General features: G+C 40.5%; 1 protein-coding gene across 2 annotated transcripts in view; it reads left to right on the top strand.

The window, feature by feature from the left end:
- The window catches only part of DNMBP (dynamin binding protein), a 96,703-nt gene that overhangs the window by 24,478 nt on the left and 58,440 nt on the right, over nucleotides 1-13,785 (top strand). For both annotated transcript variants that reach the window (XM_023641046.2, XM_070222988.1), the window contains exons 2-3: nucleotides 4,900-5,054; nucleotides 6,828-6,950. In XM_023641046.2, the coding sequence (XP_023496814.2) occupies nucleotides 4,910-5,054; nucleotides 6,828-6,950 (268 nt within the window). In that variant the 5' untranslated portion in view covers nucleotides 4,900-4,909. The remainder of the gene's footprint in view (nucleotides 1-4,899; nucleotides 5,055-6,827; nucleotides 6,951-13,785) is intronic.

The following is a 13,785-nucleotide window of genomic DNA, read 5'->3' on the forward strand; positions in this document are numbered from 1 at the left end:
GTTGCTTAGGACAATAGAGGAAAATTTAATGTTCCTGTCAGTCACCAACAGGATTAGAGAATAAATATTTAAAGAATATTGGGTTAAAGGGTCATCAATGGTTAGCCTACCCAGTAGAGCCAAAGTTTTAGCCTGCGTGGGAATTTGATTGACTCCATTAGATTTGATGAATATTTGGTGAATATGTGCATGAATTATAGAAAATAGGAGGACCTTGTAGATTCTTAAGCAACTGAGTAATATGTAAAAATCGACAGTTTAAAAGATTAACCAGTTTTGCTGACAGAGAAAAGAATTGTGTCTTTGGCCAAGAAAAGAGGAAAATGGTACTTCCAGAAAAAGAAAGAACTGTAAACAAATAATGAACTCTAGTTAAGGTATAGATGCCAGAATACTAGGGGAAATATCTCTCATTTATTTTGAAGTGCATAAAAAATAAAATAAACAATAAGTATTTGCAGTGTATCAAAAAGTAATATGGGAGCCAGCCCAGTGGCATAGTGGTTAAGTTCCTGCGCTCCACTTCAGCAGCCTGGGGGTTCACCAGTTCAGATCCTGGGCGCAGACCTACAGTCAGCTCATCAAGCCATGCTGTGGTGGCATCCCACATACAAGAAGCAGAAGGACTTGCAACTAGGATATACAACTATGTACTTGGGCTTTGGGGAGAAAAAACGAGGAAGATTGGCAACAGATGTTAGCTCAGGGCCAAGCTCCCACCAACCTTCCTCCCCACAAAAAGGCTGCAGAGATTAAAAAATAAATAAATCAGCATGGATTGATAAATGGATAAAGAGATGGATGATATGTGGTCAAGTCACTGCAGTAAGATGTTAATGATGGCGTGTAGGTGGTGGATGGAAAATTCTTTCAGCTTTGCTTTTTGGTAAAATTTTCGTAATAAAATGTTGGAGAACCAAAGAGGAAAATGGAAGTCTAGAAAATTTTGAAGGAAGAACCAGTGAGATTTAAGAGAAGTGATGTTTATGGTAAAAAGAACGTGAGTGTTGGAGTCCATCAGCCCTAAATTCTGGTTCTGCCTTATCTGCTTGTGCACTCGAGCGTTTACAGACGTTGCTTGGCGGTGGCGCTGGGGTTTGAACCCATGCACCCTGGTTCTAGAGCCTTGCTGTCTACCTTGCTGTGCGCTATGATTCAAGCTGCTAGCTCAGTGTCTGGTTCATGATGGATTTTCAAATCATAGCTGTCGCTTTTAGTGAACTGTGGGTTGTAGAGTTCAAAGAAGTCCGAGATAATGTTTGATCTGGATTTATATGACACTGTTACACAAGCTGGAAGGTAAAACTGTGGAACAGAGGTGGTTAATTTTCTTTTAGATAAGTGGAAGTAGAGATTTTGATATGAACCATTTCCTGTATTTTCCTAAAGTTCAGGAACTCATTTGCTCACTAAAAATGTGAGAGCATTTTATGTGCTGAGGGCTACTCCACACCAGCAAACAAAACAGACAAAAATCTCCTCCCTCGCAGGGTTATAGTTCCAAAAGGGTTTGAAGGATTAATGACCCTTGTATCGCAAATGCAGAATGACTCTTCACGGGTGGCACCGCAGCCGTTCACCAGCAAGAGCAGAAGGTGGTGTGTTCACAGCCCTTTCCCGAGGTCCCTGACGTCGTGCCGCATAGGCAGTGGTTCCTCTGCTTTCTCTCAGGCCCATCTGTGTTCTCGTTTCCTCTGCAGTTCTTTTGACTTCCATCTGGAGTTGGTGGAATGGCTTATATAAGCCATTTATGATTAAGTTTCAAAATAGATGTCCAGGCCTCTAAAATGGCCCAGACAGCAACAAGAATAGTTGCTTTTCCTAGTGTATACAGAGCAGAGAAGACTAGGCTGAAATTCATGCTATTCCATGTAAAACAGAGACCACTAAGATCTCCTTTCTGGGCTCACACGTCAATCCTGTAATTTAGCCAGACTCTGACTTCAGCACCCTTGCAGGGTGTGTATTCCTCAGCGATGACACTCATTCCAGTAGGGCTGGAGGTCAGTCACTGAAAGTCTTACCGAGCCAGACCCTCCTCTGCTTCTGAGTCATTTTCTGGTAGAGCAAAAAGGTTGTCAGGGAGAAAGTTTAACTCCTTCAGATCACAAAGCTCACTCCTCAGAGTAATAGGGTGGCTCTCTTAAGTCATCCTAGGGGGATTTTGGTAATTCTTTACTTGATATTTTAGATAATGAGTCCTATATTGCGTCTGATAGTAAAATGGAATTTGAGAAAATGTAGTGTATGAAGAAAAATAATATCCTACCTTGGCCCAACCTTGAGGAGTTGTTTTAATAACGTATAGATGGCTAAGAGATTTGCAAAATGTTGTTTGTTTTAGGAAAAAGAAAATGTTTATGACACCACCCCTTTGCGGAAATCTGACATCTGGCAACTTCAGCCCTCTGGCAGACGGCCAGAAAATAAGAAAGAGGCCTCAGAACACATAAAAAAGAACTGTTGAAAAACTCCAGCACTTATGCTGTACTTTACCACCACGGAAGAGTTTTGTTAGCCTCTCATTTAGGGCTTGTTCCCTTTTTATTTCTCAGGGAACTTTGAATAATTTTGGTGGTGTATTATAAACACAGATTCTAAACAACAGTCTAGAAAGAGGGTAGAAAAGGTGACAGAAGAGATAACTGATAGCAGAGGGAAGGCTGACGTCAGAAGAGAAAGACCTAAAAGGTGTATAGTAGTGATATTGTGTGTTCCAACACGGTACAGCACTGGGTCATCTTAATAATGAACTTGGGTCCATCAGCCAAAGAGTAAATCATGTCCGGTGTCTTCTACTGAAGGAGGCAGGCGGGTATATATGTGTCTATTTTTAAACATGGTCAGAATTAATGAAGTTTTGGCGTGTTGAAATGGTACGCTGTGTAGTGTTTATATACTTGAAATAGCACATTCTCTGGTGATGCTGCATCGATGACGCAGATTTGAGCTTGTAGCTATGGGAATGATGTTTTATAAGAGCTGCTAACGTTTGTTGAGCACCTGCCGTAGCAGCCCTGTTCTAGGTGCTTTCACACGATTAGCAGTCTGGTTAAGGCTTTGGAGACAGACAGATCTGGGTTCCCATTCCATCTCTGACTTACTGTGTGACCTTGGACAGATTATATCACCTCTCTGAGCCTGTGTCCTAACCTCCAAAATAGGAACAATAATGTGCGATAGGGTTGTTGTGAGGACTCAATGAAGGAAGGGCATAGTATAATGCATGGCACATGGTAAGTGCTCAATAAATATTAGGCATTATTATTATTTTTATCATTATCCTCATCCTTTTGATGGTCAATATGATAGTATTATTACCTCCATTGTTCTGAACAAGGAAACTGAAGCCCAGAGAGTTTAAGGAATACATCCAAGGTGAAATAGCTAATAAACAGTGGGGCTGGGATTCGAACCCTAGTCTCTCTGACTTTAGTAGTCTAGTGTGTTGTATGCACAGTGTGCTGCCCTAATTGTAGTGATTCCTACAGTTAGGTTCTTTTTAATACTTAAATATGTGGTCAGAGAGGGCAGAAGATGTAGGGAATATTACTGGCCACTCCTCTTTTCCACTGTGGACTGAAGTCATCTCATTATAGAAAAAAAGTTCAGTAACATAAAGATCAGCTTCTTTTAGTCAGTAGTACAAATTAAGTATGTAAAGTTTGTGTTGCCTGATTCATTGCAGTCTTATAGGTACTCCACAGTAATATACTGAACTATTTACTGTATGCCTGATGTGTTTATCCACATCATTGTTTTCTTAGATTATAAACTTGACAGAGCTTTAACTATCTCTTTTTTGTAATTAGGCACTTAGGGCTTTTTGATGTGATTATGGTCATGTGTGAGATGAAAGTTAGGATCCTCATGTCTACCAACACCAAACGAGTCCTTGAGGTAAATAAAGAATAGACTCGGGGCCTGGAGAGCTTCAGCTGCTCCTTGTAAAAGACTAGGGTGAAATGGAGCGCGTCATGGCTGATGGTTGACAGGTGGGCATATGCCCTCCATTCGTTTCCTCCCTTTCCGTTGCTCAAACACGTGCTTAGGCTCCCTGGCCACACATGTCAAGATAACGGACACATCATCTTATGACAGCACAGACACTGCAGCAGCACAAGGATACCTTGCCAGGGAGGGCCATAGGCTTCTTTGAACCGAAACCACGTACTTGATGTGGTATAGCATACTAAATCTTGTCTGGAGGCGCCATCTACGTAGCCTTTTCTTGTGCTTTTTGTGGAGTTTTACCTTCCAGTACGTTTTAAATCTCAGCCATTGGGCCTGGTCCTACTGCTGTTTTTCAGGTCAAGTTACACTTTTTTGCACACCCAATCTCAGGACATAGGAGCCTGAATGCCCGCAGTCGAATCCTGGCCCTGCTGCTGTGAACTCTGTGATCTTGGACAAATTGTTTTCTAACTTGCTGAGCCTCAGTATCTTAATCTTTAAGGTGGTTGTAGGGAATAAATGAAATGCCATATTTAAAATCCCTACTTTTAAAATACCATATTTTAAAAGTACCGTGTTGCCTGGTTCTTTAAAAATGTTAATATCCTTATTGCCCTCTGCAGGCATATTGAAAAGTCTGCATTTCCCAACTTGCATCTTTTCTATCACTCACAGGTATAGGTCACTTTTCTTTTTTTTCAGTTCTGGAATGACTTTGAGAATCAAATGAAAGATGTATGAAGAAATTATTATTTTTAAAGAAATCAATGAAATAGTACTTTGATTTTTTTTTTTAAGTGTAAAGTACAAACTTCTTATTCACTTAGCCTTGACTTGATTATAAGTATCTTTGGATCTTAAGTTTTACTGTTCTCAAGATATAGACCTATATTACAACGTCTTAACTGTTTGTGCTTTCCTGTTTCTTTTGACCTTCCTTTCTAGGCTGTAGAGCATGGAGGCTGGCTCGGTGGTCCGAGCCGTCTTTGACTTCTGCCCGAGCGTATCAGAAGAGCTGCCGCTCTTTGTGGGAGACATTATTGAAGTGTTGGCGGTGGTGGATGAATTTTGGCTGCTAGGAAAGAAAGAGGATGTGACAGGTGAGAGTCTCATAATTCCTCATGTATATAACGGACCCTCCCTTCTTTCCATATTAAAAATAAAGGTTGAGTGGGAAGCCCAAGTCAACAAACTTCAGAAGCCTTCTGTATTTTCCATATGTACTCAGACTGGGGTCTCCGTCAGTGAGGAGAGAATGTCTGTTACCATTCCATCTCTCTTCTTGGTTCCTTCAGGAGGCTGAAATGGTGTGATACCAGCTGCCCCCAGCCTGGTTTTCTATTCTTGTGCTTCCCTTCCATTCCCAGGTCTTTATCCTTTGTAATCAACCCTGCTATTTCTCTTCTGAAAATATGCATTACTCCTCTTTTCAGAACCCCTGTTGTTTACGATTGCTTTTCGCTACCAGTTTTTATCTCTGATTTATGGGACATAAGTCACTCTCCACCTTGTTTTCTCTGGCTGTCTTTTAGCATTTTCCACCCTTTCATTTTTCAAGGGAGCGCAGTACATCCTGTGCACTCGTTCCTGGATCCATGGTCGGCCCAAATTTATTGAAGCTGCCCTCTGCCCTGGATGCACCTGCTTCCCACTTTCCGTGCATCTGGTTTCCTTCCTTCTATTCTTTAAAATATACATTACCACCAGTTTTTTCATTAGTTAGCTTAGTGGAGGGTGGAAGTTTTTCCCCCATACTATGTACCTATGTTAAATCCAACCCTTAACTTAGATGTATTTCTATAAGACATAACTTACATAACTTAGATATATTTATGTAAGTCTGGGCTGGAGTATGTTATACAATCCTTAGAACAGACTCTGTTGACACTTAACTCACATTTGGGAAATAATAGATTATTTCCCAGTAGAAATGATATCTCAGCTGAGAAAAAAAATGATGCGTAGGAGTTAGCAAAGCAAAGAAGATAGGCTTGCTCAAAGGCCCTGGAGTGAGAGAAAAAGAACATGGAAGGATGGAGAAAAGTTCAGTATGGCATGGATGGTTGAGGAGGGGGAGACAGTGCTGGGGAGACGAGTAGAAGCTGGATCACAGAGGACAGAGTATGTCATGGTAAGGAGTTGAGGAAATGGAAAACCATAAAGGTGCTTTAAGCACGAACAGGTTTGCATTTTAGAAAGCTCACTGCTGTGGATCGAAGGCTGATAGGAAGGGGCCAAACTGAAGGCAGGAAGGCGGGATGGGAGGCCGTTGCAGTAATCCAGGTGAGAGTTGCTGATAGCTTGGACCAAGGCGGTGGGTCTGCAGATAAGTGGACAGGTATGAGAGGTATTTAGAAGGTGGAATCGATCAAACTTCCTTATGCTTTCCAACTGGCAGACCCTGTCTATCTACTACTACCTAATAAAACCGTTACCCATCTTGAGAATCAAAAGCAACCTTTTTCATTCTTCCTGAGCCATTCTCTATCTTTGCTGAACTTCCATAGCAATTTGTGTACCTATATTGTGACACTTGATTTCAGAGTTGAGTTATTGCTTATGTCGGAATTAGATTTTATGTCTGAACTAGACTTTAAGATCTCTGAGCTCCGAGACTGTCTTACTCCTTTTCTCCCTGCAGTGCGCCCTGTCTAGAGTAGTACCCAGTAAATGCTTATTGGGTTGAATTGCATTCTCTGTGCATCTGATTTTGTGCACTGCCCTTTTTCTACAATAGATTCTCTAACCCTGAGTATGTACTCAGTGAGTTTTCAATTCAGGGTCTAGAAATGGGCTCGGAAAAAAGTTTTTTGTCCTGGTGCACAGACAGAAAAAGAAATTTCAACATTGGAAATGTTTGCTTTTATTTTCAGGACAGTTTCCCAGCAGTTTTGTGGAAATCGTGACCATTCCCAGTCTAAAAGAAGGAGAGAGGCTGTTTGTCTGTATCTGTGAATTTACATCCCAAGAATTGAACAGTCTTCCCCTTCATCGAGGTATGTTGATGATCCAAAAGTAGACTGTTTAAAATAAGATTGGCGGAGTCCGCCAATTTTGACAGGTGGATCTCTTTGAATTTTTGTAAGTGGCTAACCTCTAGAGAGCCTTCAGCATTACCAAGATAGTGCTGACAACATAATGCCTTATATTTTAGTGGCGTTTTAGAATTCTACAGTATTTTCTCACAAATACATTCTCATTTGATCCTCAACAGACCTGGAGGCAGCCAAGTGAGTATTATTAAGCACATTTTATAAATAATGAAAATGAGATTCAAAGAATATTACCTGCAGATAAGTTTTAGCCTCAGAATGTGGACTTGTATCACCTGATTCTATGTCTTGTCTTCTCTTTCCACTGCCCCATGCTGGAGCCACTCTTCAGACTCTGTTTATCTTTTTTTCCCATAAAAACTGATTTGGTTTTGCTAACAACATTACTATTTATTAATGTGTAATATTAGAGCTGGAATTGTGGCATGGAAGTTAAGAGACAGATGCGAAACAGCCCTATTTTACTACTGTACCATTAGATATTGTTAAAGTGTTCATCAGACCCAGTTTAAAAGGAAGCCGTTTGAGATGGATGGCCCTAGCCAAATCTCAGCGACACTCTGGGTCTCTCTCACTTCTTGCCCTCTGACAGACATACGAACTTCAAAAGATGGACTGTAAACCATTTCTACAAGTTTACTTGACTAAGTCCATACATTTCTGCACAAGCACAGAAACCAGTAGTGTTCCACAAACTGAGGCTTATGATCAGTCTAAATTTTGTGATGACTCAGCAGTCAGCAAAATGGTAGAACTTATTAGACATGTTGTTAATATTATTATGTGCTCCTTTGATGATGGCACTCAAAGGGTAGGCTTAATTTCTTAAACCAAGTACACATATGAGAGAGAGAGACAGCAGAGCAGGGGAGAGGGAAAAACCTAGCAAACTTCCCTAACCCAAAAAGAAAGGAATATTTTGACCTTAATCCTCAGAATCTATTTTGTGAGTTTCTTGCACTTCACTTTGCACTCAGCCTCTGTTCTGTATACCTCCTTGTTAGTCAGTGTTGGGAAGGCAGACAGAACTAGATCAAGATGTTACAGCAGGGAACCTTATCTGTCCCTACGCCCAGCTCTCCCATTGGAGGTCTGTAGTCCATGTCAGGCCAGCCGGAGAGAGTGGAGAAAGGACCGGGGCACAGTGGCTTCCACCAGTGTGCTGTGCAGAGGATGTGGACGGCAGGGACTTGTCCTTTCCTATACCTGGTTCCTGGAGCCAATAGCGGGTGTAAGAATATACTCTGTGGAAATATGCAGTGTGTCTACAGCATTTGAGGAATTTGAAGATGTGGCTTCTGGAATTAGCTTTTTCTGCGTAGTCAAGCCTTAGGTGCAAAAAAGAGATTTTCTGCTGTATCCCTTTCTTGGGAAGGCTGGTCTAATGTATTCTAAACTTGCTTTAAATTTAAAATCCATGTCAGAAATCCAAGGGCCACCTAAGAGATTCGATGCTAGTGGACCTTTCAGTCGTGTCACTTGTACCAAGACTGACTCAAGGTGAGGCTGGGTCCTGGAATCTGTAGATCTTATCTTGACTAGCTTTTAACCAGTTAAATCTAAGAAGCTTAAAGATGAAAGTGGAGCCCAAAGGAAGAGGATGCAGGGCAGGGGCCGTACATAGGAAAAGAGACTAGAAAGAGATGTTCTAATTATCAGTGGTTTTGTCTTGTTCTCTTCTCTGACGCTCTACTGCCATTAAACAAAATGACTATCCAGCTCTCTGTCCTTCTATGCTTTTCACGTCTCTTTTAGCTCATACGTCTTCCGACATGAAACCACAAGCCTCTGAGGGTGGGGAAGTTAGGTGTCCCTATGCAATTTGGCTTTTTCTGGGAAGTTTAGCATGAGACACGGACATGATTTTAATTCCTTTTGTTTTCTATACATGACAATCCACATTAACAGGTTTTAATTGTACTAGTTGGAAACAGAATCACTAAAAAACGAAAGTATTGTTTTATGCCACATATAGTTTATAAGACTCGAGTCTAGGCTTCCAGATTTTCAAGTCTGGTGCTTGGAATGGCGCTTCTGCTTCTTGGACTAAAATTGTTTTTTTCCGTTACATCAGTGTCTCAGCTCACGAGTGCTACATTTCCTTTATCCCTGTCCTCTAGCACTGGTAACCCTGTTCCTTGTCCTTTCTTTATTTTTCCTTAGTACCTTCACTGTGGGGTGAAGCCTCTCCCGTTCTGTGTAAATAAAACTTGGGTGGTTTAATATTTGTCAGGAGGGGGTTTGGAAACCTTAAGAGCATGTGGGTCAATGTTTGAGATCTGTTTTGTCTTACCGTGCTGCCTTCAGTTAACTGTTGTTTACTTACCTTTCAGAAATATCATTGTGATTAGTAAGAGAAAAGTGTGTATTTTTAATTAGAAAAGTATGTTAGAGTAGGCAGTGTAGCTTAGGGAAATTCCGACAGCCCTAGATTTAGATCTAACTGCAGGCTCGATAGTGGTGACTTGGGCTGGTCACTTAAGTTCTCTCAGCCTCAGTTTCCTTATCTACGAAATGAGGATAATAATGCCTGCCTCAGGGTAGTTGTGAGGATTACATGAGGGTATATATCTAAGGCATCTGGTACAAGGTAAACACTCCGTAAAGACTAGTTATTTTTATTATTCTTAACCTGGGATTCCTGGAGTGCGTACATGAGCTTCAGGCACCTTGTTTCCTGATAATTACATGAAGTTTCGTGTGTATGTCAGTTTTTCCAGGGAGATTCCATCTGAATCGGAACCACCAGTGGTTCTTCCAGCAGGTGTCACCCTTTCTCCTTTTCCTGAAGCTATCCAGTTGTTTTGGACTGTTCCCTATATTTTGAATTATGTTTGAGCTCAGACACATGGTTATCTCTTAGAAGGATCAATTCAGGTGGCCAGGGCCACTGACTGTCCTGAAAAAATTAAAGGGAAAAAAAGAAAGAGAAAAAAGCAAAAGATAAAACCAAAACAAGAGTATGACAAGGAAAAGACAGAATGAAGAAAGAAAAAAGTTAATGGGAGTTATGAAATGTCACTAACGATTGCCTTATTTAACACAGAATGCACATCCCTTGCCTGTAAACTTGTGTTTCTAGGCCACCTCCCCGCCCCAAAAAAAGACCAATGAAAAATAAATTGATAAATGAGATTTATCGGTCAAAGCACTTGTGTCATAAATTGGTGATGTCATGTGTGAGATATCAGGATTAAGGTTCTAACATGGCTCATATGGAAACCTAAGAACAATATGCAGTCGGTCTGCATAACACACATAGTCCCCTGGTCATTAGGATGCAGTGAAGGACCTAATACTGCAGAGTCAGACTCCTTATATTCAGTTCTAAGAAGACTTGCATTCGTTCTTAAAATCTTATTGCTAATGCATTTCTTGTTGAATAAAAAAGTCCAACCAGAAAAAACAAGCAGCATGGCGGCAGGGATTAATTGTGCGTGAGCGGAAGGCTTGGGCTGACCCTAAGTGTCCCCACGCTTCCTATTTCTCTCTTCTCAAAATCTGGTCACTCTGTTCTGGGAGTTCCTCATACTGTTGTCTCAGAAGTCTGGAAATGACCAGTAGGTAGCCTCCATTCCTAAGGAATCCCCTAGGATGCCAGGGGAATGATGAAAATGAGAGACTCATGCAAAACACTCAGTAACAGGGCAATAAAATAAGGGTGTGAACCAAAATTATCTCTGAAGTGCTTTTCAGGGTCTAACTTGTGATCTTTAAAAAATTCACCTTATTATATAGAAATAACCAGCAGAATGACAGTCTGCCAGGTAATAAAGCTTATCAACATAGTCATCTGGCTGAAAATTGATAGAAAAACAAGCCCCATTATAAGGGTTTTGTGGAAATCGGCAAAACAAGGAAAATATTGTAATTCTGCAGCTTTAAGAAAGCCAGTTCATTTCAAAGCCAGTAGAGTGGGCGTTATGGCACGCTTTTATCCTTCGTATTCACTAAAAGGCCTATTGTGTCTGAACAGTAGCCATGTCTCTGCTGAGTTCCCTCTGTGGCCCTGATGGACTGGCCTTAGAGCTAGTGGGAAAAAGTCACTCCTAAGTCTCAGGACTCCAAGCTCTGACCAATGGATATTGAATCATAAATTAAAGAAATACAGAAATATAGGACCAAGACCCTATTTTTCAGGAACATCTAAGCAAAACAGTATCAAATTAGTGAAAATGTACCAAGTGCCTACCACCAAGTGCAGAGTCTTACGTTAGGTGCTGTGTAGTTAGTATATAACAATACCAGTGTCAAAATTAGTGATATAAGCGATCATTTCTTTAGTAGGCTACAGATGACCAGGGTGAATGTGGGCTTCTAAGGTTTTTAGAGAAGCATGCCAAGGTTTCAGATGGAGAGGCTTGTATAGGAGCCAGTGTAAGCCCCTTTGTGTGGAATATGGTCTCATAGGTGAGATCATATTGGACAGCAGGGGTTGGACGCAGGGGGCCCTTACGGCTGGATATGAATGCCAGGTTGCATTGGGGTGAGAACATGAGAATAGCCTTTTGGTAGCTTAGTAACTAAACCTCTTTAGAAAGTATCCAGAGCAAAATTTTCTACATATTTCAGGTAACGGGAATAGGATTCTCAGACAAGAAGCCTTTGGCAGTAGAACGACACCTCATGCCTTGTGGTAAAAGTTTGAGCATGGGAGGGATATGATAAAAGTGGTACATTTATCTTCCTAGTTTGGTGTGAATCATTTGGTAGACTGGAAGAGACGGTGTCAGGGGCAGGGTTTAAAGGACTGAGATGATGGGAGTTGGACTAGGGTGGTAACAAAGAGCAAGTAATGAATGGAATAACTATTTTGAAAGAAGTAATTAGAGGAAAAAAGGAAGTTAGCAGTGTGGAGCTAGTTTGGGAGGGAGGATATAATTAATTAGTTTGGGAGTGGGAGTTGAAGACTCATCATCATTAGCAAATGGACACTGGGTGCTTGCTATGGGAAAGGCATTGTACCAAACTCTTAAAATACAAAAGAGAAGTGGTACTTGACGTGACAGAATCTATACTTCACTAAGTCAGGTAGGGCAGGTTTAATTTCTTTTAAACATCAAGAGTATATAAGTTGAGACCCTGAAAGATAATCTAGTTTGGTGTTGTTGGGTTTTTTTTGGTGAGGAAGATTAGCCCCAAGCTAACATCTGTTGCCAATATTCCTCTTTTTGCTTGAGGAAGATTGTCATTGAGCTAACATCTGTGCCAGTCTTCCTCTGTTTTATATGAGATGCCTCCACAGTGTGGCTTTGTGGCTTGACCGGCAGTGCTAGGTGTGCACCTGGGATCCACACCTGCAAACCCAGGGCTGCCAGAGCACAGAGTGCTGAACTTAGCCACTACACCACTGGGCTGGCCCCAATAATCCAGTTTTCAAATATTCATGCTATAAAACGACATATTATTTTGCTAGTTACTGTGCTATCCTGGTCTTATTTTACGTGGGCCAGGTGCATCACATTTCTTGATCTCTGCTCCTGAAGGGAAAGTTGACTTAGGTGTTGAGTAAGAGAAAAATTAAAAAAAAGATTTAAACTGATAATCCACGAAATGCATAGTTCATAGTCAGATAATTAAGAGTTTGTTATAAAACAATTACAAAACTGTAGAGTAATTTTTTAACTGGGGCAAATCCTATAAGACTGAATTTTAATTTCATTTTTTCCAGAAACAGTGTGCCCCTATCCTTTCTTTACCTCAGCTTCTTCAACAGTGAGACAGATGCTAACTATTCAGCTTCTATTTTGTGAAGATAAGCTGAAACACCAGGATTGGAACTATTGGTTATTTTCAAAAGCAAAAGCGCTGACTGTTAGAAGATTCTTTTTAAGATTTGATTATGTTGTATTTTCAGGGTAAGGATAGTTCAAGAAGGCCTCTGGAGAAAATAAATGAAGAGCTTATTGCCCACACCCTGTACCTCCAACAAAGAGCCCATTCCTGAAGACTTCTTTCTTTGTTCCATATTTGATATTGAATAAAATTTAGTGTGAGAAATTAGATCCATCTATTCAAAGGACCATAGTGGTCATGAATATATTCTTTATCATTTATAAACCAATCCAGTGGTACAGACTTGAAAAACGTTGTTTATAGTAGCATTTCTTAAACTTTTTGATCTTAGAATCCCTTTAAACTCTTAAAAGTTATTGAGGGGCCAGCCCGGTGGTGTAGTGGTTAAGTTCATCCGCCCAGGTTCATGGGTTCGGATCCTGAGTGCAGACCTACATGCTGCGTGTCAAGCCACGCTGTGGTGGTGTCCCACATATAAAGTGAGGAAGATTGGCACAGATGTTAGCTCAGGGGCAATCTTCCTCACCAAAAAAAAAAAGAGAGGGAAAAAAAGTTACTGAGATCCTAAAGAGCTCTTGCTTATGTGGGTCTATTGATATTTACTGTATTAGCTACTAAAACTGAGAAATTTAAAAAATACTTATCAATTCATTTTTTAAAACTCATTAAATATTAACATAAGTAACATATTTCTGTGAAAAATAACTAGTTTTCTAAATAAAAAAATTAGTGGTAAGGGAAACGTTGATTTACATTTTTGCAAATCTCTTTAGTATTTGGTTTAATAGAAGAGAGCTAAATTCTCATATTTGTGTCTATATTCAGTCTGCAGTGATATGTAGTTTTGGCAGAAGTATATGAAGAAAATATGATAGTTTTGACCTCGAAGACCCTCTGAAAAAGATCTTGGGTACCCAGCCCCAGGGTTCCACAGAACACACTTTGAAAACCATTGGTTTACAGGAATGTTCACTATGTTTTC

Source organism: Equus caballus, chromosome 1, assembly GCF_041296265.1.
Source record: "Equus caballus isolate H_3958 breed thoroughbred chromosome 1, TB-T2T, whole genome shotgun sequence".
NCBI lineage: Eukaryota > Metazoa > Chordata > Mammalia > Perissodactyla > Equidae > Equus > Equus caballus.